The 24695-nt window shown below is 35.1% G+C and overlaps 1 protein-coding gene across 1 annotated transcript in view; it reads right to left on the bottom strand.

Moving 5' to 3' along the window:
* Positions 1-24695, bottom strand: part of GPR137C (G protein-coupled receptor 137C) — an 83876-nt gene that overhangs the window by 15478 nt on the left and 43703 nt on the right. The window contains exons 2-3 of the mRNA XM_034937558.3: positions 24009-24052; positions 21968-22196 (exon numbers count right to left, since the gene is read on the bottom strand). Of these exons, the coding sequence (XP_034793449.1) occupies positions 21968-22196; positions 24009-24052 (273 nt within the window). The remainder of the gene's footprint in view (positions 1-21967; positions 22197-24008; positions 24053-24695) is intronic.

Here is a 24695-nt window from a genome sequence, read left to right as displayed (position 1 = left end):
CTTTAAGAAACCTCCACTTCTGAGTTTTGGTGTAGTATTAAAGAAGATATCCACAATTATCTGAAAAGTCTATTAAAATTCTCCTCCATTTCCAACTATATATATGTGTGAGGATGGATTTTCTTCATATGCTTCAACCTAAACAACATACCACAATAGATTGAATGCAGAAGCAGACATAAAAATCTAGCTGTCTTCTATTAAGTCAGATATTAAAGAGATTTGCAAAATGTAAAACAATGCCAATCTTCTCAGTATTATTTTGTTTTATAAAAAATTTTTTTATAAAACATGTTATTTGTTAGAATGTAATGGATTTATTTTAAATAAATTAATAAATGGATATTTTTATAATCTCTTAATTTTTTATTTATAGTATGATTTGTATTAATAGATATAATATACACAAACAAAAGCTCTCTGGCATCATCAATAATTTTTAGGAGTGTGATGGGGTCTTGAGGCCAAAAAATTTGAGAACCATTGCTCTAGGGATTATAAAATATATCCTTAACTTCTCACAGTCTAGATAGTAGTTAATATCCTATCATTTGATATAAATGTTAGAACTTTGCAACTGTATAGATCCATTTACACCCTCTCCTTTATGCTATGGTTGTTATATATAATACACAGAGAATTATATATTACATATACATATGTAAACCTCACAATATTACGTGATTTTTGTTTTGCATAATCATATTTTAAAGAAGTTAAAAATCATATTTACCCACATATTTACTATTTCTCATGTTCTTCATTCCTTCTTGAAGAGCTGAAATTCAAGCTGGTTTTATTTCTTTTCAGTCTGTAGAATTTTCTTGGCATTTCTTAGTGTTAGGTATGCTGGTAAGTAATCCCCTTAGTCTTCTTTTTTCTGGAAATGTTTTTATTTCTCCACTGTTCTTTAATAATATCTTCACTGGATTTGTATTTCAGAGTTGACAGCTTTTTTCTTTTGGCATTTAAAAAATACCGTTTCCGTGTCTTCTGGCCTTCATTATTTCTGATGAGAAGTGAGTCATCATTTACATTGATGTCCCTTTATGTAATTCTATAATTTATTTTTCTCTGTTTTCAAGATTTTTGTATTCTTTTTAGTTTGGAGCACTTTAACTGTAATGACCCTAGACAAAATTTTCTTCATATTTATCCTGATTGGGTTTGCTAAGCTTGAAAGACATAAATTTATAATTTATGTCTTTCATCAAAATTGGAAAGTTTAGGTCATTATTTTTTCAAATATTTTTTCCAACTTCATCTTCTTCCTCTTTCCCTTTGGGGATGATAATTACACATAATTAGACTCCTGAGCTTCTATCTGTTTTATTACAGTCTTTCCCCACTTTCCTCTGTTCTTTAGATTGGATACTTTTTATTGATTTATCTTTAAGTGAACTGACTCTTCCTTCATCTCCAATATGCTGCTGTTAAGCACAACTAGTGACATTTATTTTAAATAGTATATTTTTAAATTCTAGAATTTCCATTTGGTTCTTTTTTTAATAGTTTTTATTTCTCTTGAGATTTCCTATTTATTTATCCAAGTGTATTTTCCTTCAAGCCCTTGAGCATATTATAAATGCTTTGTCTGATAAATCCAAAATTTAGGTTATCTTGGTGGTGGTGGGGTTGTCTTCATTGCCTTTTGAGTTTTGGTTTTTGCTCTTGAGTATGTATTTCCTGTTTCTTCATATATTTGTAACTTTGACCTGGACATTGTGAGTGACATATTTTAGAGTCTGGATTCTGCTATGTTCTTCTGAAAGATGTTGATTTTTAATTATTTTAGCAAACAATTAACTTGGCTGAACTGAAATCCCAAACTCTGTCTCCCATACGTTGGTCAGCTGAAATCTCAGTTAAATTTCTTTATCCTTAACTGTGCTGTTTGGAGCCTGTCTTTCACATGTGTAGTTCAGGTATCAGATAAAATTTTGACAGACTTTATAATAAGAGTATGGGGCTTCTTCTATCTGGTATCTTCTTCCTGAGATTTCCTACTCACTTTACATCTGCAGTAGTGACTACAATTTTATCTTCTGATTTTTCAAGCCAGTAAAACAGTGGATTTCTCTTCCAGTTTTGGCTGCCCCATGGATGGGACCTTCTCTCAGGCTAGAAGCTGTAAAAAACAGGAAACTCACTCAGTGTCATTTTCTTCTTCTAAGTGGTTGTTCTCCATTGCCTTCAGTGCTTTTTTACACTTTGTCCAGAATTTGATTGCTATCTGTGGAAAGTTGGTCCATTAGGAGCAATCTTAGCCATTACCAGACATAGAATCGTGCATGTATTTTTTTTCAAAGAATCTTACAAATACTATTTCCATTTTGAAATTAAAATGCCAACCTCAGCATTAAAAACAAGAAAACAAAGTAGAATTAATTAATAAATTTAAAAACATGTCTTGATAATTATAACGCCTACACAGTTTCACACACAGTTTCATGCTGCTAAGTCACAATGAAACTCAATCTCTGGCTCCTATGACCCTGACATTATGGAGTGGATGGCTTTTACTGGGTGGGCTATCTGGCCATGGAAAAATTAAAAAATTCTGAAAATGCTAGCTCATAGAGTAAAAGGGTCTAGAAGCAGGGAAAAAACTACTTAGGCTTAGGAGAAGATAAGAGATATAAACCTAAGTGTAAGCAAGGATCTTTCAAATGGGACAAGGTGTGGTGGGTCAGCTCAGCAACAGAATAGGAAATAAGACTTGCAGTACAACAACTGCAGTAGCTAGGGCAGCAAACTAAAGAAGCTCTATAGCTTAAGAGGGATAAAGTAAATCCCAGTAACTCAAGGGAGAAATTATAATATTAGGATATTAAATATTAAAATATTAGGAAGATGGCAATCATATCTATATTACAGGGGATAATGCAGTCTGTATTTTTCTACCATCACTCTCTCCAAATTCTAGTTAAGTGGTATTTCAAGGTGCTGGAAGAGAGATATTAATAATATTTTAGCCTGTTTCTTTAATTATGGCCTAAGTTACCATAAACCATTGTGTTAGCTGTATAGAATTAGTTGCCTTGTATGAAAGATAAGAAATATTTGATTGAATGTTACTGTGTCTCTGAAAAAGGCTGATGCTGTCTCCCATCCCAATATGTTAAATAGTAAGGATCAAGGATTGAGTGAACACAGAACAGAAAGGTTTATACAGTAATTAAAACTGTTAGAAATACAGGAGGGAGTGAGAAAATGTATTATTTGCAAATGGCTGATTGGGCTGGCAGACAAGCTGATCTTGAGTACCAATGATTCCTTTTACACCCTTATCCAGATATAAAATTGTACATGTCCCTGGCCAGATATATAAGCCTAAAAGCTTACTTTTATTCCTACCCATTCTTTGATTGGTCTTTCAGACAAAGAATCCCAACTTGCTATCTCGGGGACTAAGCATCTAGCTGGTTTGAGCCTTTTTATGCTGACGAGTTATTTTGTCCTTTGAAAGTAATATGTCTTCTATATTCTTATAACTGTTCTTATTTTTTCTGAAATGGAAAATAATGTTAGAATAAAAATAATTCTATTAGCATGCGTTTTAATGTTAAAAGTTATAATTCTGATAAAAAGCATATTTACTTCATTGATTTATAACTGATAAAAAGTTATAATTCTGATAAAAAGTAAATGTGCCCTAGAAATTCTACAAATGAAGGCAAAGCAAACAGCAACAAAAAAACTTAATGAGAGAGAAAAACACAAATACTGACAATCATGGTAATAAATGGAAACTATTTGAGTTACCCTATAAAAAGGGGTGCTCATTCATAATTAAACTCCATAAAACTTTGCCTAAGTTAGTGAGGCACACTTAAAATGTTAGCAATAGACAAAAAGTTAAAAGACAGTATCCAGTCTATCATGTCAATGCAAACAAAACAAAACTGAGATTGGAGTAAAAGATGAGATTTCAGAACAAAAATGCCCATCAAAAAGGCTATTTCATATTTGTTCCAAAAATTTCTCAGAAAAACTACTTAAGTAGTAGATAAAATGTAATCTATCAGACAGGTCAACTCTTACCAAAAAGTAGAGTAGGATATAAATCATGTAGAGTCAAGCAAAGTTAAAATATTCAAAAGGGGAATCCTGTTCTTCAGTAATTCTTATTCCTTTTTTTCAGTGACTGTTCCTTTTGAGATTTGATCATTATACAAGACCCCTCCCCAGTCAAATTTTGCCAACATTTTCAGGTGTTCAGGAACTCTGTGAAGTTAGATTACCATCCCCTAATTACATTAATACCATAATAAATAACATTTATAAGCAATTTTTTAGTGGTAGGCAATATACCAAGCATTTTATGTATTTTTAAATTTAATCCTTACAACAACCTTATAAGGTATGGACAGCTCTTATCCTCATAGCAACCCATGAGAGCACTATCATTATCTCCATTTTGCAGATCAGGGAAGTGAAGCTTAAAGATGCTGCAATTTGACTAAGGTCACACAGCCAATAAACAGTAGAGCTGGGATTTACAGCCTTATCTCTCTGATCCTAAATTTCCATCTTTTTGTTTGTTTGTTTGTTTGAGAAGGACTCTCGCTCTGTTGCCCAGGCTGGAGTGCGGTGGTGCAATCTTGGCTCACTGCAAACTCCACCTCCTGGGTTCAAGCAATTCTCCTGCCTCAGCCTCCCAAGTAGCTGGTATTACAGGCATGTGCCACCATGCCCAGCTGACTTTTGTATTTTTAGTAGAGACAGGGTTTCACCATGTTGGCTAGGCTGGTCTTGAACTCCTGACCTCAAGTGATCCACCTGCCTCAGCCTCCTAAGGTGCTGGGATTACAGGTGTGAGCCCCCGCGCCCGGCCAGTTTCCATCTTTTAATCACTTAATACACTCTCTCTAAGGCCTTTCCATATTAATTTCAAATTGATATACCTGACAAAAGAAATATAAAGTATATTTGATTCTATTTTTTATTTATACCACTCTCACTGCACAAGAGAATTTGAAGCAATTACAGAGATATACAGAAAATAAAAATAAATATGGAAATGTATGTGTGTGTGTGTGAGGGAATGGTGGGTAAGAAACTGAGATGAAACTAGAGGTAGAACCAGTACCAAAAATAGATATCATAAGATCATCATGGCTGACAGAGGTGAGCCACATATTTGCCTCTGAACATAGCAGCCAGAGGAAAGAAGGATTTAACCAATACCAGTTTTTAGGTACTGAATCTGAGCAAAATATCTTTTCTGGAGACACTGTATAGACAATATCCTCAACAACATTATATAATTATGGCTTTAAAATAAACTTTCCTTACAAGAAATTTTACAAATATGTTGCTGTAGGCCAAAGTATGGTGTCAAAGTGGAGGTCAGAAAAGACGACTCTACCCAGGATACAATGCAGTCTTGGTACAAAACTTCAATGATCTGGATTGGGCTGAGCATAAAATGGAATAGGTGGGTAAATGGACTGCACATCCTTCAGGTCATCTTTCTGGCAACTAAACTTCTGAATTTAACAGTTGAGAGTTTATTTTCTCTAACAAGAACCTGGAATACAGAAATTCTATATTATTTAGTAGGTCAGATTCCATGCATGGACAATCAAGCAAAGAGTAAAATTTATAATTTCATGTGGAAGACGAGGAACCTAACATGGCTGGGGGCAGTGCCTCACGCCTGTAACTGCAGTACTTTGGGAGGCTGAGGCAGGCGGATCACATGAGGCCAGGAATTTGAGACAAGCCTGGCCAACATGGTGAAACCCATCTGTACTTACAATACAAAAGTTAGCCTGGGCGTGGTGGCTCATGCCTGTAATTCCAGCTACTTGGGGGGATAACACATGAGAATCCCTTGAACCCAGGAGGCAGAGGTTGCAGTGAGCTGAGATTGGGCCACTGCACTCCAGCCTAGGTGACAGGGCAAGACCCTGTCTCAAAACAAACAAACAAACAAACAAACAAACAAACAAAAAAGAGAACATATGTGTGAATTTTAGGCTTTTTTTCCCAAGGTGAGCTGAAGGAAGACCTATAACTAGAGATAGTTTCCAACTCATACTGATGTGTAAATATGCAATGTTTGAGACAGGGCTGAAATCCAAACAGAAATTTTCTTGATTTTTGTTAAATAATGACTTTTGCTATAATATTACAAGATTATAGAAAGGTGCCAAGGCAGTACTTGAGAAAACATATTGCTCTAAATACCTGTATTAGTTTACAAAAAATTAATTAAATGTCTATACAAGGACATTGACATGGAAGAAAGTAGCAACCTTAAATATGTGAGAAAATAAAAAAATGAAAGAGTAGAAATAAGCTATTCAAATTTACAATAACTAGTATTTAAAAAGCAAGTGAGAGTGCTATACTGAAAAAGAATCAAATCACAGCACTGTTTCAGTTGCTTAATAAATACAAATTAAAAAATAGCAGGATACAAAAATCAACATTCACAACTCAGTGGCATTTCTACATGCCAACAGTCAACAATGTGAAAAAGGAATCAAACCTGTAATCTCATTTATAATAGCCACAAATAAAATTAAATATCTAAACATTAAGTCAACCGAAGAAGTGAAAGATCTCTACAATGAAAACTATAAAGCACTGATTAAAGGAACTGAAGAGGACACCAAATAAATGGAAAGATATTTCATGTTCATGGATTGGAAGAATCAATATTGTTAAAATGTCCATACTACCCAAAGCAATCTACAGATTCAATGCAATCCCTATTAAAATGCCAATGAGATTCTTCACAGAAATGACCAAAAAAAAAAAAACCCTAAAATGTATATGGAACCACAAAAGACCCAGAATAGCCAAAGACATCCTGAGCAAAAAGAACAAAACTCGAGCAATCATATTACTTGACTTCAAATTATACTACAGAGCTTTAGTAACCTAAACAGCATGATACTGACATAAAAACAGACACATAAACCAGTAGGACAGAATAGAGAACCCAGAAACCAATCCACACACCTATAGTGAACTCATTTTTGACAAAGGTGCCAAGAACACACACTGGGGAAAAGGTAGTTTCTTCAATAAATGGTGCTCGGAAAACTGGATATACATATGCAGAAGAATGAAACTGTACCCTTATCTCTTGCTATATGCAAAAATTAAATCAAAACGAATTAAACACTTAAATCTAAGACCTCAAATTATGAAACTACTACTACTTGGGGAAACTCTCCAAGACATTGGTCTGGGCAAAAGTTTCTTGAGTAGTACTCCACAAGCGCAAGCAACCAAAGCAAAAATGGATGGATTGGATCATATCAAGTTAAAAAGCTTCTGTGCAGCAAAGGAAACAGTTAAGAAAGTGAAGAGACAACCCACAGAATGGAAAAAAACATCTGCAAACTACTCATCTGACAAGGGATTAATAACCAGAATATATGAGGAACTCAAACTCTATAGGAAAAAAATTTAATAATCTGATTTAAAAATGGGCAGCTGGGCATGGTGGCTCATGCCTGTAATCCCAATGCTTTGGGAGGGTGAGTCAGAAGGATAGCTTAAGACCAAGAGTTCAAGGCCAGCCTGGGTAACATAGCGAGACCCCGTCTCTACAAAATATAAAAAATTAGTCGGGCATGGTGGCACATGCCCGTAGTCCCAGCCACTCAGGAAGCTGAGGCAGGAGGATCACCTGGGCCCAGGAGGTTGAGGCTGCAGTGAGCTGTGATTGCGCCACTGCACTCTAGCCTAGTCAACAGAGTGTCCCTGTTTCAAAAAAAAGGAAAATAAAATAAAAATGGTCAAAAGCTTTGAAAAGATATTTCTCAAAAGAAGACTTATGAATGGCGAACAAGAATATGAAAAAGTGCTCATGGCTCACACCTGTAATCCCAGCAATTTGGAAGGCTGAGGTGGGCAGATTGCTTGAGCTCAGGAGTTTGACACCAGCCTGGGCGACATGGTGAAACCCTATCTCCACAAAAAATACAAAAATTAGCCAGGTGTGGTGGTGCATGCCTACGGTACCAGCTAATAGGGAGGCTGAAGTGGGAGGACTGATTGAGCCCAGGAGGTTGAGGCTGCAGGGAGCTGAGATCATGCCACTGCACTCCAGCCTGCGGTGACAGAGTGGGACTCTGTCTCAAAAAAAAAAAAAAAAAAAAAAAAGAAAAAGTGCTCAACATCATTTATCATCAGAGAAATACAAATCAAAACTATAATGAGGTATCATCTCATCCCAGTGAAATGGGCTTTCATTCAAAAAACAGGCAATAACAAATACTGGTAAGGTTGTGAGGAAAAGGGAACCTTGGACACTGTTGGTGGGAATGTAAATTAGTACAACCACTATGGAGAATGGTTTGGAGGCTCCTCAAAAAACTAAAAACAGAGCTACCATACAATCCAGCAATCCCACTGCTGTGTATATACCCAAAAGAAAGGAAATCAGTATATCAAAGAGATATCTGCACTCCCATGTCTGTTGCAGCCAGCACTGTCCAAACAGCCAAGATTTGCAAGCAACCTCAGTGTCCATCAACACATGAATGGGTAAAGAAATGTGGTACTTACACACAATGGAGTACTATTCAGCCATAAGAAAGAATGAGATCCTGTAATCTGCAACAACATGGAACTGGAGATCATCATGTTAAATAAAATATGCCAGGCACAGAAAGACAAACATCGCATGTTCTCACTTATTTGTTGGAGCTAAAAATCAGAACAATTGAACTCATGGAGATAGAGAGTAGAAGGATGGTTACCAGAGGTTGGGAAGGGTAGTGGAGGGGTTGGGGAGAAGTGGGGATGGTTAATGGGTACAAAAAGTAGTTAGAAAGAATTAATAAGACCTAGTTGATAGCACAACAGGGTGACTATGGATAATAATTTAATTGTGTATTCTAAAATAACTAAAAGGGTATAATTGAATTGTTTGTAACACAAAGGATAAATGCTTGAGGGGATGGATATTGCATTTTCCATAATGTAATTATTATGCTTCTCATGCCTGTATCAGAAATATCTTTTTTTTTTTTTTTGAGGTGGAGTCTCACTCTGTCCCCCAGGCTGGAGGTGCAATGGCATGATCTCGGCTCACTGCAAGCTCCGCCTCCTGGGTTCACACCATTCTCCTGCCTCAGCCTCCCGATTAGCTGGGACTACAGGCACCCGCCACCATGCTGGGCAAATTTTTTGTATTTTTAGTAGAGACAGGGTTTCACCGTGTTAGCCAGGATGGTCTTGATCTCCTGACCTCGTGATCCACCCGCCTTGGCCTCCCAAGGTGCTGGGATTACAGGCGTGAGCCACTGCGCCTGGCCCAAAAATATTTTATATACCCCATACATATATACCTTATAATCACCCACAAAAATTAAAAATAAAAAATTTTCCAAGAATTAAAAAAAATAATAATGGGCTGAGTACCATGGCTCATGCTTGTAATCCCAGTACTTTGGAAGGCCAAGATGACAGGATCATCTGAGGCCAGGAGTTTGAGAGCAGCCTGGGCAACATAGCAAGACCTGTTCTCTCCAAAGAAAAAAAAAAAAAAAAAAGCTGAGTGTGGTGGTGAATGCTCGCAGTCCTAGCTACTTGGGAGGCTGAGGTAGGAGAATTACATAAGCCCAGGAGTTTGAGGTTACAGTAAGCTATAATTGCGCCACTACATTCCAGCCTGGGTGACACAGTGAGAATGTGTCTCTATCAAGAAAAAAAAGTAATGCAAATCATAACATAAAAGATAGGTGAGTGCTCTGTAAACTGAGGCTGGGATACACAGTTCTAGATGTAATTACTAAAACCTCTAACTCTTACTAAAAATAAAAAGCAAAACAAAACTGATTTTGAAGAAAATTAACATTATGGAGGCTGACATTCTTTTTTGAAAACCACTTAAAGGCCTATCAGTAGGATAAGAATTAATTTTGGTATATGATGAAATGTTATGCAGCCTTAAAAAGAATTTTTAATAGCATGAGAAAATCCTTTACTAGTATAAGGGGAAAAGCAGGGTATAAAATTATATTTACATTTACACTGAGTTCCAAATACAGTTAAGTGTCAGTGGTGACACCACGGCTGTTTAGAACATTAAAGAAATCATATTCTTTCATATTGCCAAGTTTTAATAATCAGAAAAAATACATTTTTAGTAAGGATAATATGGCTAACTGCCCATAAAACTATAAAACAGCAAGTCTGGTAGAAATAAAACCAGTTAACAGACAAATAACAGTGAAAAACAAAAGAAAACCAAAAAAGTTTACCAAAGAACAACATTCTGCCAAATGGGTAATGAAAGGATTTTTCCAAGTTTTGTAAGAACAAGCCTATTCTATAAACTATGTCAAAACATGATGATGAAGATGATAGCGAGTCAACATTTATATTTTTAGTGCCACGTAATATACTATGACTTTCCATACATTATTATTTCATCCTTGCAACACCACCATGGACATGATTACTATACTTTATCTTCAGTTTAAAGGTGGACAGAGAGGTTAAAGTCATAGAGCTGATAAATGGCAGGTCTCTGATTTAAATCCAGCAATATAACTCTAGACCTTGAGTTATTACTACTTTGTACTATGTAGTGTACAATTTATTTGAAATAAATACATTTATATCCTGAAACCTGAAAAGATACTAAAAAGTCAAAAAAAGTTGGTTAATTTTACTTCAAGTGTAGGTTTAATAACATTTTAAATAATATAATAATGAAAATACCAAAATTAAAAAAATTACAAAAAATAACAAAAGGAGGTTGTATCCTTAAAATTCAAGGAATATGACAAAAATCTAGTCAAACAATTTACTATATTTGTATAATAAATAGAAAAGGAAAACTGTAGCAATATAAAGTAATTAACAAGAATTTAATAAGATTAAATATCTATTCATAACTAGGTACACATTAGACTTACGAAGGCTATCATTCTTAAAAAAGATAACATTTTAATATAAACAGAAATCACACATGCCAAAGATATAAAGAATAAATTCCCAGATTCCACTCTACAAATCATTGAGAAATAGTTTATACATATAGAAATGTGAATAATTATCTACATGAATTATAAATGCATAACAATTAGATAAATCTAAATTAAAACTTTTAAGGCATATCAATGAAAAAACCAAAATAAATAAAATTTAGACCCAAATATTGATGGAGCAGAGGAAACAAGGTATACTTTTATATTAATGATAGCATTATAAAATGATTTATTCTTTTGGAGAGTATTACGGCAAAATCCAATAAGAATTTATGTGAAATAATGTTATTAATAAGCAAACAAACATATCCATGTAAATTAAAACCTATATAAAAATACACACCTAAAAGATTATAAGTAAACACAGGGTGATGTAAATGGAGTCAATGCATGGTGGTTACTAGCAGAGACCTATGGTCAGACTTGAGTTTGAATCCTGGTTCAACTATGTGAACTTGGGCATGTTTACTGGTTCAATTTGCTCTTGATACAACCCAGTTGTGAAGGCTTATTTGGTTACTAAAGTAAAGCTGCTCTGGCTAAGACTATATGCAAGCATAGAATGTATTTATTCAACAAATATTTACCGAACATCTACTACAGTCGTCCCCTCCTTACCCATAGGGTATTTGTTCCAAAACCCTAAGTGGATACCTGAAACTATGGATAGTACCAAACCCGATATGTACTATTTTTTTTCTTATCCATACATACCTATAATAAAATTTAATTTATAAATCAGGCATAGTAAGAAATTAACAAAATAGTAATAAAATGGAATAATTATAACAAAATGCTGTAATAAAAGGTATGTGAATGTGGTCATCTCTCTCTCAATATATTTTATTGTACTGTACTCACCTATTTTCAGACTGAGGTTGACTGCAGTAACTGAAATCGTGGAAAGGAAACCGCAGATAAGGGGAGACTACCCTTGTCTTCACTTCACTAAAATATGCCAGGCATTATTTTAGAAAAGGACTGAAAAATGAATAACACACATAAGAGAGCTCCTTTCCTGGTTTATACTTTAGCAGGGAGAAGCAGAAAATAACTATGAAAATAAATGAATAAATAATTTTGGCTACTGATAAATGCTGTGAAGATAACAAAAGAGGGTGACAGATGTAGTAATCAGAATGGGGGATAGTCTTATTTGGGTAGTGAAGAAGAGCAACTTTGAAAAAGCGACTGAGGCCTGAATGCAAAGAAGCCATCACATAGGTACCTGTAGAAAATGCAATGTAGGCAGAGGGAACAATATATACAATACAAAGTCTATATGGCTGGAATAAACTTAGTGTATGTTTTGTGGTGAGAAGTTGGGGCACAAAAAGCCAATGTGGCTAGAAAAGGAAGAGGAGAGTGATAGTGGTAGGGGAATCACAAAAATAGTCAAAGGCCAGGTCTTACATGCCATTGAAGTCATACTGCCTTTGTCTCTTAAGCTCCACCTACTCCTGTGTAAATACCTGCTGGGAGGCACACCCATCTGGGCCACTGGGACAGTTTTCTGGACTTGGGTCCCTGGCCAGCATTCCCACCCAGCCCTGGTACCTTCCTTGTGTCTTCCCCAGATCCATCTGGGTCAGAAATTGGCATCAACTTCCGAGCCCTCACAAGACATGGAGCAAGCCTAGGCTTAGAGCGTCCTCCAGTGCTGAGACAACTGCAGTAGACACAGGCTCAGGAAACACAAGTCAGTCTGTTTAGAATCCCTGGAAGGCCCTCTGAAGAAGGCCAGGCATAAACAAAGCCAGACTGTGAAAACTAAAATAAAAATGTAACCCCTTGGTGCGTAGACACCGTCATACTTCCACAAGCATCAAGAACATTCAGATAAATATGACCTCATCAAATGGATAAAATAAGGTGCCACTTACCCCAAAGTGATGGAGATGTGAGATCTCTCAAAGAATTTTAAATAGCTGTTTTAAGGAAGGTCAATGAACTTCAGGAAATCACAGAGACTCAAATGAGGAATATATCAAAGAAATTTAATATAGAGATTGAAATAATAAAAACAATCAAACAGAAACGCAGGAGCTGAAAATACACTGAATGAAATGAAAGATGTAATAGGGAGCAACAGCAGAATTGGTTAAACAGAACAATCAGTGAGCTTGAAAACAGACTAGCTGAAAATACACAGGGGAGAAAAAAGAAAAAAAAGAAATGAAGAAAGCTTATGAATCTGTGGGCCAACATAAAAAAGCAAATATTTGGGGTGTTGGAGTTAGGTAGGGAACTGAGAAAGACAGGGGTAGAAAGTTTATTTGAAGAAATAATAACAGAAAACTTCCCAAACCTGGAGAAAGATACAAATATCCAGGTACAGGAAAGTCAAAGGTCACCAATCAGAGTCAGTCCAAGTAAAGATACTCTAAGACATATAATCAAACTCCCAAAGGTGAAAGACAAAGAGAAGATCCTGAAAGCAGCAAGAGTAAAGATGCAAATAACATTTAGGAAAGATCCAATACACCTGGCAGCAGACTTATCAGCAGAAACATTACGGGCCAGGAGTGAATGGGATGATATATTCAGAGTGCTGATGGAAAAAAAAAAAAGCCTTCTAAGAATACTCTATCTAGCAAAGCTATTATTTAGAAGTGAAAGAGAGACTTTCACAAACAAAAACTTGGAATTTATCACCAGAGCTGTCCTACAATAAATGCTAAAGGGAATTTTTTTAAACCACAGGAAAAAGACTGTTAACATGATTGTTACACTAATATTATAATCACGATGCATAAACCACTTATATATTTACTAAGAAGACTAAAAGACAGAAGTATTAAAAATAATGACTACAATTTACCAAGAGACAGGCAATATAAAAATGCAAATTGTGACATCAAACGTTCAAAATGTGGGGAAGAGAATGGAGCTAATGTGTACAGTGTTCTTTGTTTTCTCTTCTTTTTGCGATCAAAGTAAAGTTGTTATCAATCTTAAGTAACTTGTTGTTAACTACAGAATATTTTTTGTAAGCCTCATGGTAACCACAAAGCAAAAATCTATAACAGATACACTAAAAATAAAAAGCAATAGATTAAAACATACTGCCAGAGAAATCACTTAACCACAAAAGAAGACAGTAAAAAAGGAAGAAAGGAAGAGAGGAGTTAGAAAAGAAGCAAAAATGGCAGTAAATCCTAACATATCAATAGTAACATTTAGTGTAAATGGATTAAACTGTCTAATTAAAAGATACAGAGTGGCTAAATGGATTAAAAAACATGATCTAACTATATGTTGCCTACAGGAAAATCACTTCACCTGTAAAGACACAATACACTGAAAGTGAGGGGATGGAAAAAGATATTCCATGCAAATGGAAACCAAAAAGGAGTAGGAAGAGCTATATTCATATCAGATAAAATAGACCTTTTCTTTTTCTTTTCTTTTCTTTTTTTTTTTGAGACAGAGTCTCGCTCTGCTGCCCAGGCTGGAGTGCAGTGGTGTGATCTCAGCTCACTGCAACCTCCACCTCCTGTGCTCAAGCGATTCTTGTGCCTCAGCCTCCCAAGCAGCTGGGATTACAGGCATGCGCCACCATGCCCAGCTAATTTTTGTATTTTTACTAGAGACGGGGTTTTGCCATGTTGGCCAGGCTGGTCTTGAACTCCTGAGCCAAGCCATCTGCCCACCTTGGCTTCCCAAAGTGCTGGGATTACAGGCATGAACCACTGCACTTGGCCAGATAAAATAGACTTTAAGTCAAAAATTGTAAAAAGACACAAACGTCATTATACAAAGGTGTCAGTCAACTGAGCAAGAAGACATGACAACAATAAATATATGCACATCCAACACCAAGAACACCCAAATATATGAAGCAAATATTAATATTAGCAAAGCTAAAGGGAGAGTAAACTGCAATACAGTAGCAGTAGGGGACTTCAACACCTCACTTTTAGCAATGGACAGATCATCCAGGTGGAAAATCAACAAAGAAACATTGGAGATAAATTATACTCTAAGCCAACTAGCCCTAACAGACATCCATAAAACATTTCATCCAACTGCTGCAGAATGCACATTTTTCTCATCAGTACCTAAAACATTCTCCAGAATAGACCATATGTTAGGCCAGAAAACAAGTCTCAACAAATTAATTAAACAAAGTCAAATCATATCAATATCTTTTCTGGCTGCAACAGAGCAAGACTAGAAATCAGTAACAGGAGGAACTTCTGAAACTGTAAAAATACATGGAAATTAAATAACATGTTCCTGAACGATCAATGGCTCAACGAATAAGTTAAGGAAATTAAAAACTTTCTTGAGAAAAACAAAAATGGAAACACAACATACCAGAAACTATAGGATACAGCAAATGCAGCAGCAAGAGGGAAGTTTATAGAAGTAAATGCCTCCATCAAAAAAATAGAAAGACAAATAAACAATCTAATAATGTATCTCAAGGAAACAGAAAAGCAAGAGCAAGCCAAAGCCAAAATTAGTAGAAGGAAAGAAATAAGGAAGATTAAAGCAGAAATAAATGAAATTGAGACTTAAAAAAGTACAAAAGAGGAACAAAACAAGAAGTTTGTTTTTTGAAAAAATAAATCAACAAACTTAGCTAGACTAACAAAAAGAGAAGACTCAAATAATTAAAACTAAGGATGAAAAGAGAAACATTAGCAGCCTGGACAACATAGATTCTGTCTACAAAAAATTTAAAAAATTGGCTGGGTGTGGTGGCACATGCCTGTAGTTCCAGCCCTGGGAGTCTGAGGTGGGAGGATCACTTGAGCCTGGGAGGTCCAGGCTGTAGTGAGCTGAGATCACACCATTGCCCACTCCAGCCTGGGTGACACAGCGAGACACTGTCTCAAAGTAAATAAACAAATTTAATTAATAAATAAAAGCACTATTCATGTAAAATAAAAAAGAAAAAGGAAACATTATAACAGATACCACAGAAATACAAGAAATCATTAGAGACTATTACGAGCTACATGCCAACAAATTAGAAAACCTGGAAGAAATGGATAAGTTCCTGAACACATATAACCTACCATGACTGAATAATGAAGAAAACCTGAATACATCAATAATGAGTAACAATATTAAAACAGTAATAAAGTCCCCCAACAAAGAAAAAGCACAGGACCTTATGGCTTCACAGCTAAATTCTACTGAAAGTTTAAAGAAGAACTAATACCAATTCTGCTCAAACAATTTCAAAAAAATTGAAGGAGCGGGAACATTTCCAAAATCATTCTATGAGGCTAGCATTACCCTCTGATACCAAAAACAGGAAAAGAGACAAACAACAAAAAACTCTACAGGCCAACATCTCTGATGAAAATAGATGCAAACATCCTTGACAAAATACTGGCAAACAGAATTCAACAACACATTGAAAAGATCATTCGCCATGATCAAGTTGATTCATCCCAGGGATGCAAGGAAGGCTCAATGTACACAAATCAACAAATGTGATATATCGCAGCAACAGAATGAAGAACAAAAACCACATGTTCATTTCAATAGATGCTTAAAAAGCATTCAGTAAAATTCAACATCCTTTCATGATAAAAGCCGTAAAAAAATAGGGTACAGAACATACCTAAGCAAGATAAAGTCTAAATATGACAAACACACAACTAATACTATATTGAATGGGGAAAAATTGAAAGCCTTTCCACTAAAATCTGGAACAACATAAGGATACCCACTTTCACCACTTTTACACAACATAGTACTGCAAGTCTAAGCCAGAGCAATTAGGCAAGAGAAAGAAATAAAGGGCATCCAGACTAGAAAGGAAGAAGTCAAATTAATCCTTGTTACAGATTATATGATCTCATATTTTGAAAAACTTAAAGATTCCACAAAAAACTATTAGAACTGATAAATGATCAGTAAAATTGAAGGATACAAAATCAACATACAAAAATCAGTAGTGTTTCTATATGTTAACAGTGATCAATCTGAAAAAGAAATCAAGAAATCAATCTCATTTACAACAGCTACCAAAAAATATCCAGGAATAAATTAAACCTAAGAAGTAAAAGATCTCTATAATGAAAACCATGAAATAGTGAAGAAAGAAATTGAAGAGGACACAAAAAATGGAAAGACATCCCATGCTCATTAATTGAAAGAATCAATATTGTGAAAATTTCTATACTACCCAAAGTGATCTACAGATTCAATGAAATATCTGTCAAAATAGCAATTACATTCTTCAAAGAAATAGAAGAAAAATCCTAAAATTATATGGAACCACAAAAGACCCTGAATAGCTAAAGCAATCCTAAGTAAAAAGAAAGAAGTTGGAAGCATCACAATATTTGAGTTTAAATTATACTGCAAAGCTATAGTATCCAAAACAGCATGGTACTGGCATAAAAACAGACACACAGACCAGTGGAATAGAACACAGAACTCAGAAATAAATCCACACACTTACAGCCAACTTATTTTTGACAAAGATGCCCAGAACATACACTGGGGGAAGTCACAATCTCAATAAATGGTGCTGGGAAAACTGGTTATCCATATGCAGAGGAATTAAACAGCCCCATTTTGGCTGTGTGCGATGGCTCATGCCTGTAATCCTGGCACTTTGGGAGGCCAAGGCAGGTGGATCACCTGAGATCAGGAGTTTAAGAGCAGCCTGGCCAACACGGCAAAACCCCACCTCTACTAAAAATACAAAAAAATTAGCCAGGCGTGGTGGTGAGCACCTGTAATTCCAGCTACATGGGAGGCTGAGGCTGGAGAATCGCTTGAACCTGGGAGGTGGAGGTTGTAGTGAGCCAGGATCACAACACTGCACTAGAGTCTGGGTGACAGACAGAGCTAGACTCTGTCTCAAGAAAAAAAAAAAAAAGCCCCATCTCTCACCATCTACAAAAATGGATTTAAGACATAAATTTAAGACCTGAAACTATGAAAGTACTAGAAGAAAACACTGGGGAAATGCTCCAGGACCTTCATCTGGGCAAATATTTTTTGGGTAAGGCCTCAAAAGCATAGGCAACCAAAGTAATAATAGACAAATGGGATTACATCAGGCTAAAAAGCTCCTGCACAGCAAAGGAAACAATTAACAAAGTGAAGTGACAACCTACAGAATGGGAGTAAATATTTACAAGTTATCCATTCAACAAGGGATTAATAACCAGAATATATAAGGAACTCAAACAATCAATAGCAAAAAGATAGATAATCAAATTAAAAATGGGCAACATACCTGAATAGACATCTCTACAAAAGCAGACATACAAATGGCCAACAGTTAAATGAAAAAATTCAACATCAGTCATCAGGGAAATGCAAATCAAAACCACAATGGGTTATCATCTCACTATAGTTAGAATGGTTATTATCAAAAAGACAAAAAATCAAGTGCTGGCAGAGATGCAGAGAAAGGGGAATGCCTGTACACTGTTGATGGGAATGTAAAGTAGGACAACCGTTATGAAAAACAGTATGAGGCTGGGCACAGTGGCTCCAATCTGTAATCCCAGCACTTTGGGAGGCCGAGGAGGGTGGATTACTTGAGGTCAGGAGGTCGAGACCAGCCTGGCCAACATGGTGAAACCCCGTCTCTACTAATAACACAAAAAAAATTTAGCCAGGCATGGTGTCAGGCACCTGTAATCCCAGCTACTCGGGAGGCTGAGGCAGGAGAATTACTTGAACCTGGGAGGCAGAAGTTGCAGCGAACCAAGAGTGCGCCACTGTACTCCAGCCTCAGCGAAAGAGCAAGACTCCATCTCAAAAACAAACAAACAAACAACCCCAAAAAGCAGTATGGAAGTTCCTTGAAAAACTAAAAATAGAACTACCATATGATCCAGAAATCTCACTGCTGGGTAGATATCCAAGAGAAAGGAAATTACTATGTCAAAGAGACAGGTGCACTCCCATATTTATTGTAGCACTATTCATAATAGCCAAGATATGGAATAACCTAAGTGTCCATCAACAGATGAATGAATAAAAAAATGTGGTACATGTATACAATGGACTATTACATGGGCATAAAAAGAATGAAATCCTGTCATTTGAAACAACGTGGATGGACCTGGAGTTCATTATGTTAAGTGAAATAAGCCAGGCACAGAAAGACAAATATACTACATGTTCTCACTCACATGTGGGAGCTACAAAAGTGGATCTCATGGAGGTAGAGTAGAATAATGGTTACTAGAGGCTGGAAAAGGAAGAGTGGTAGGGGAGGATGAAGAGAAGTTGGTTGATGAGTACAAAAATACAGTTAGATAGGAGTAAGTATTTGATAGTACATTATGGAAATTATAGTTAATAACAATTTATTATATGTTTCAAAATAACTAGAAAGAACTGTAATGTTCCAATACAAAAATATAAATGTTTGAGGTGATGATATCCCAATTACCCTGATTTGATTATTATATATTGTATACATGTAGCAAAATATCACATGTACCCCAAAAATATGTACAACTAAATATGATGTCAATTAAAAAATACAAAAAAATTAGATGGCACATACAAATGCCACTTTGTATACACTGATAAGTGCCCCAAGAGAAATAAATAAAATTTCAAGATAATTCAGATAGTGAGTTATTTCTAAATTTTATTTTAGAGTTGGGGGAGAAGGGATCAAATTGAGTTCATAAAAAGGGGAAAGATTAAGTGAGGTCTTTAAAGTTAGATAAGACATGAACAATCAGATAGAGATGTGTGAGAGGAAAGCCGTTCCTGGATAATAAAACAGCCTAAGAATATAGAGATAGAGGGCATACTGTGCTTTATTTGGAAATAAGGAAGGTAAGACTGGTTGAGACAAATTACAGAGGATCTTATTGTCACAGAACATGTAAAGGAAGGAATAAAGAATGAAAAGAGGAAGACAGAAGACCAAAGTCTGAACTTTAAGGAAATGCTCTTAAAGACAACAAGAAACAGGGTCAGTTTGATAGTGAAAGAGTAACAAAGGTATTGAGAGAGATTGAGAGAGAGAGAGAGAGAGAGAGAGAGAGAGAGAGAGAGAGAGAGAGAGAGACAGAAACAACCAAAAAAACCCCAGAAAGTGAAAGAGGTAGATGCTCAATAAACACTTGTTGATTGAATAAAAGGAATGACTATTATTGTACACTGTTATAGAAGTCAAAAGTCAAAAATGAGTCTAGTGATTATACAAGAACATGAAAGCAAGATGACATGCTCTTTGAATACAGAAGTTTATAATCTAGTTAGGAAGACTGGGAACTACTTAACATTACAATATTAAACAAATCATCTAGTATGTCATCTACCTTTATAGGTGAACATGTCTGAACATGTATATCTGCAGTATTCCTAGATAATTCCGAATCCATACAGCTTTTAAATTTAAAACTTTAAATAATAATAAATAAGTGAATACCTTTCATATGATAGTAAGGGAATGGTGTTCTAATAATTCTGGAGGATTTAGTAAATGAAATTTTCTTCTCAGATTGGTGACTTTTATTCAGAGTATTATCTATTTCAAAGCGAGTAAAAAACCAAACTTAGAAATACACTAGGTATCTAGAGAAGAAGCACTTGAAATTCAACATGTATTTATGCTTTATCCCTAGACAAGCAACAGGTATGAATTCTATAGTGATGTTATTATACTAAATAAAGATGCCATTGCTCCTACCAAAAGATTATGGACTGTAACAGTGACAGTATTATTTTTAAAAGTCAAACCAAAGCCTGAATTAGCTAAAATATTTAAATGTTAGGAGCAAACTAGACTAGAAATTTAATAAAATAATTTTCCAGGTAAGATTAATAAGTTTGAAAGTCTGATTTTCTTTGTCTCTTCTCTTCTCTCTCTCTCTCTCTCTCTATATATATATACACACACACACACACACACACAATCTCCCCCAGCATTCCACTGAAATATATTTAAAAAGTAAAATTAAAATCTCTGCCTACATTTAAAGGACAAGTTGATTACCATATATTTAATTATAGTACCTTACTTTACTAGGACTATATTAAGGATAACGAAAATATAGAAGCCTAAAAATATTTCAGAGGACTATTTTAACTAAGATACTCTCTCAACTTATTATTAGTGAATAGGCAATGATGTCAAATTAAAGCAAGAAGACAAGCTCTCCGGTGGAAGTGATTGTAAAAATGTATTTATGTACATACCCATATCCCAATATCCACATATCTACCCCCTCACACCCAATGCCACACATAAACTGTGATGATCAATTTTCTACTCAATCACATGGTCAATCAACAATGGTAGAAACTTCCATGTTTCTTTGTTAATGGGCTACTATTTGGCTTCTGTTTGTTGATCCGAAGTATAAGGCAAGGGAGAAGCAAGGCATTTATAAATTTTGCTACACAATTAGTTGTTTCAAATATCATACAGCCTTCATATTATTGGGTGAAGTAACATTTTCTAACCTTTATACAAATAAAAACCACTTTTACCTATATGGCATCTTAACATTGCTAACCCTGCCACCCTTACTGTGCAAAATCTTAAGATGCTAGCATGATTTTATATTATAGACTATTTTTGATCCATTCATATATATTCTGATTTATTTCACGTGATTAGCCTCCAATGCAGAATCACAGAAAATACAACATGCTTAGTATATTCTTTCTTCTTTTCTTTAAACCATTGTTTAGTAAGGATCAAATACTGAATAACTTTTAATTTCTAGTGATTATTCTTTCATGCTCAAAGTGTAACTGTCATTCAGGATATTTTTTAAAAAAGCAATATGCCTGTAGTCCCAGCTACCTGGGAGGTTGAGGCAGAGGATCACTTGAGCCCAAAAGCTCAAGGCTGTACTGCACAATGATTGCATCTGTGAATAGCCATTGCACTCTAGCCTGACTAATATGGCGAGACCCTGTCTCAAATAAAATAAAATAAAATAAAATAAAATAAAATAGCAATATAAATTTTCCATTAAAATATGATTAGTAGGGTAAGAATTTGAAATTAGATTTTCAAGTGCCAATTTAAGAAATATTCTTACCTTTGATTCGAGGTAGACATTAGCTGATGACATTTTTGTAATTTTGCATATGTAACACACTAAAGAGATGGCACAAAGAATAAACAGGCTATCATTAATTAATGCTCGAACAAACACAGTCCACTTCAACTGATTTTCTGGGACATCTCCATGAACTAGCATTGCGCAAGTCAAGTTCACCACTAAAAAGAGCAGGCTTGCCATTATAAAGCCCAAATGCAGTAGAATTCTGAAAGAAAAAAAGTATATTAGATGGTTATATAACTAATAAGAAATCAAATTTAATTCTGCATTAGTGTGTTATGTTAGGTACAAGAATTCCTTCAGTTTGAAATGTTTATGAATGGCATAGATTTTTAAGCATTTATTCAGTAATAGTCTCAGGTTGACTTGAACTCAGTTTCTCCACCAGGAATAAGATAGGACTATCTTAACACTATTTCAAGTAATCCCAAATTTTTCATTTTTATAACTATTAAGCATATTTTCATTAACCTTTCCAATCCAAGAATTATCAGGCTTTTACAATGTGCCTGAAAATTAATATACTGTATCTAAATTCATATTTATTAAATTTTAATTGATTAAAATATTAATTTTAAGAGTTAGGCCAGGCATGGTGGCTCATGCCTGTAATCTCAGAACTTTGAGAGGCCGAGGCAGGCAGATCACTTGAGGCCAGGAGTTCGAGACCAGCCTGGCCAACATGGAGAAACCTCATCTCTACTAAAAATACAAAAATTAGCTGGGTATGGCGGCACACGCCTGTAGTCCCAGCTATTCAGAAGGCTGAGGCACAAGAATCACTTGAATCTAGGAGGTGGAGGTTGCAATGAGCCAAGATAGCGCCACTGCACTCCAGCCTGGGTGAGACGGCGAGACTGTATCAATAAAAAAAAAAAAAAAAAAAAAAAAAAAAAAAAGGAAAAAAAATTTTTAAGAGTTAAAGTATGTTTTAAACAATATTCCTTATGAACTTCTGATTGTAGCAAAAAATGCTTTCAAACTTGACTAAAGAAGAACATAGGGACAGTATATGTAGAGCTTCAAGCACCCATTAATACCTCATGTTCTTAAAAAGTTGCATATTTACTGTGCATGAAGAGCAACTCTGCACATAAAATCCTTAATCTCTTCCCCCTAAGAAAATTTAGGCTACCTCATAAGAACTCTTCAGTTAAGGCTGCTATGTGTATCAAGTAGCAGTAACAACTATCTGCACGAACGTAATGCCAGTTCAAACACATTTATACTTCCAAATTAAATACATATGATGCTGAAATTTATCTGGCTTCCTGATATATTGGGTCATTTCAATAGTGGAAATCAGAAAGTAGCTGCCTTTGGAAATGGTTTAAACGAGGTAAACTGAAGGTAATGTGCAATCTGTAACAAGCAAACAAAACTGCTTAGTGTACATGCAAAGCAAAAATATTTTAGTTTTAAAAGGTTGTATTTTGAAGTTCTCTCAGATTAAATAATAAAAACAGTAATTACATAGTTTGAAACCCAAAAAGGATCTTGAAATTACCTACATATCCAGATAATTAGAGTAGTTTAGAAACTAGTAGAGGGTACATGAGTTGCACAGTCAGCAAGTTAGTGGGAAAATTGGGTTGGAAACCCCAATCTCCTGACTCCACAGCTTAGCACTCTCGCTATTGAGATTGATCAGTACTGAAATATTACCTATTTCATGGAACATTCTCACTCCAAACAGCATAATCTAACTTTGGCAAAAGTGTACCCTATGAAGTTAGATCTAACATTTGAAGCAGGGACAGAGCAGCAGAAAAACAAAAAATTAGTCAGCTGTATGGCTGAAGGGAGAGAAATGTGGGCTACTCAATTTGATTCCTTTGAACCAATCTAACAACTTGGTTTTCTATAAAACTGTGAAGGTGCCCTCAACAACCACTCCCTTCTACCACGAGAAGTCTACTATTAAAAAAAATTAGATCTTTTAGATACTAAGCCTTAATATTAATGAATTAATGCTTTAGATCTTTTAGATAGAAATTTAGATACTCATAAAACTTACTTGTGTCTGTCAAGTTCAGTGGCACATCTGACTTTACATATAACCTATAAAGAGAATATAAAAAGAAAATTTTGAAAACATGTAATATAGAATTCTTAAATATGTTCTGATTTTGTGTTTTAAAGTGCTACCACTATAAATAACATATAGCACGCAAAGTTGAAATGTTAACAGTTGAGCTACCATAAACTAAGAGACAGGTTTCCAAAGGCTTAAAACAATAAATCAATAACTTTCTTTGTTATCAACATAAACCTACATTTCTATCTTTAAAGATTTAAACAGAATTAATTCAGTTTAAACATTTACTGTACTTGTATTATGAGGCAGACATTGTGCTGAATGGCTTGTCACCTATCCTAAACTTCATTATATTAGTCATGTTTTATTCTAAAATGGAACTTCTTGCTTAAATATGAATATGGCTGAGTATTCTCCAAAGACTATTTTCTTCAGTAATGAAATGAATTAGTAAAGCGAAATGAGGTACCAAAAGTGAACACAAAGATAATGAGGATATATCATATTTAGTAAACTTTCTTCTTTTACAAAGCCTTACAAAAGGCAGGTGCTCAGATACTTGTTGAATAAAGTTAGGTGAGTAGGTAAACCAAATTTGAAATAAACATGGTATATTCTGCGAACATAGTATTAAGGATCTCAAGTCCTTACTGGTGAACTTTAAAT

Source organism: Pan paniscus, chromosome 15 (assembly GCF_029289425.2).
Source record: "Pan paniscus chromosome 15, NHGRI_mPanPan1-v2.0_pri, whole genome shotgun sequence".
NCBI lineage: Eukaryota > Metazoa > Chordata > Mammalia > Primates > Hominidae > Pan > Pan paniscus.
Note: the sequence above shows the minus strand (reverse complement) of the source record. Positions and strands in the feature narration are given on the sequence as shown.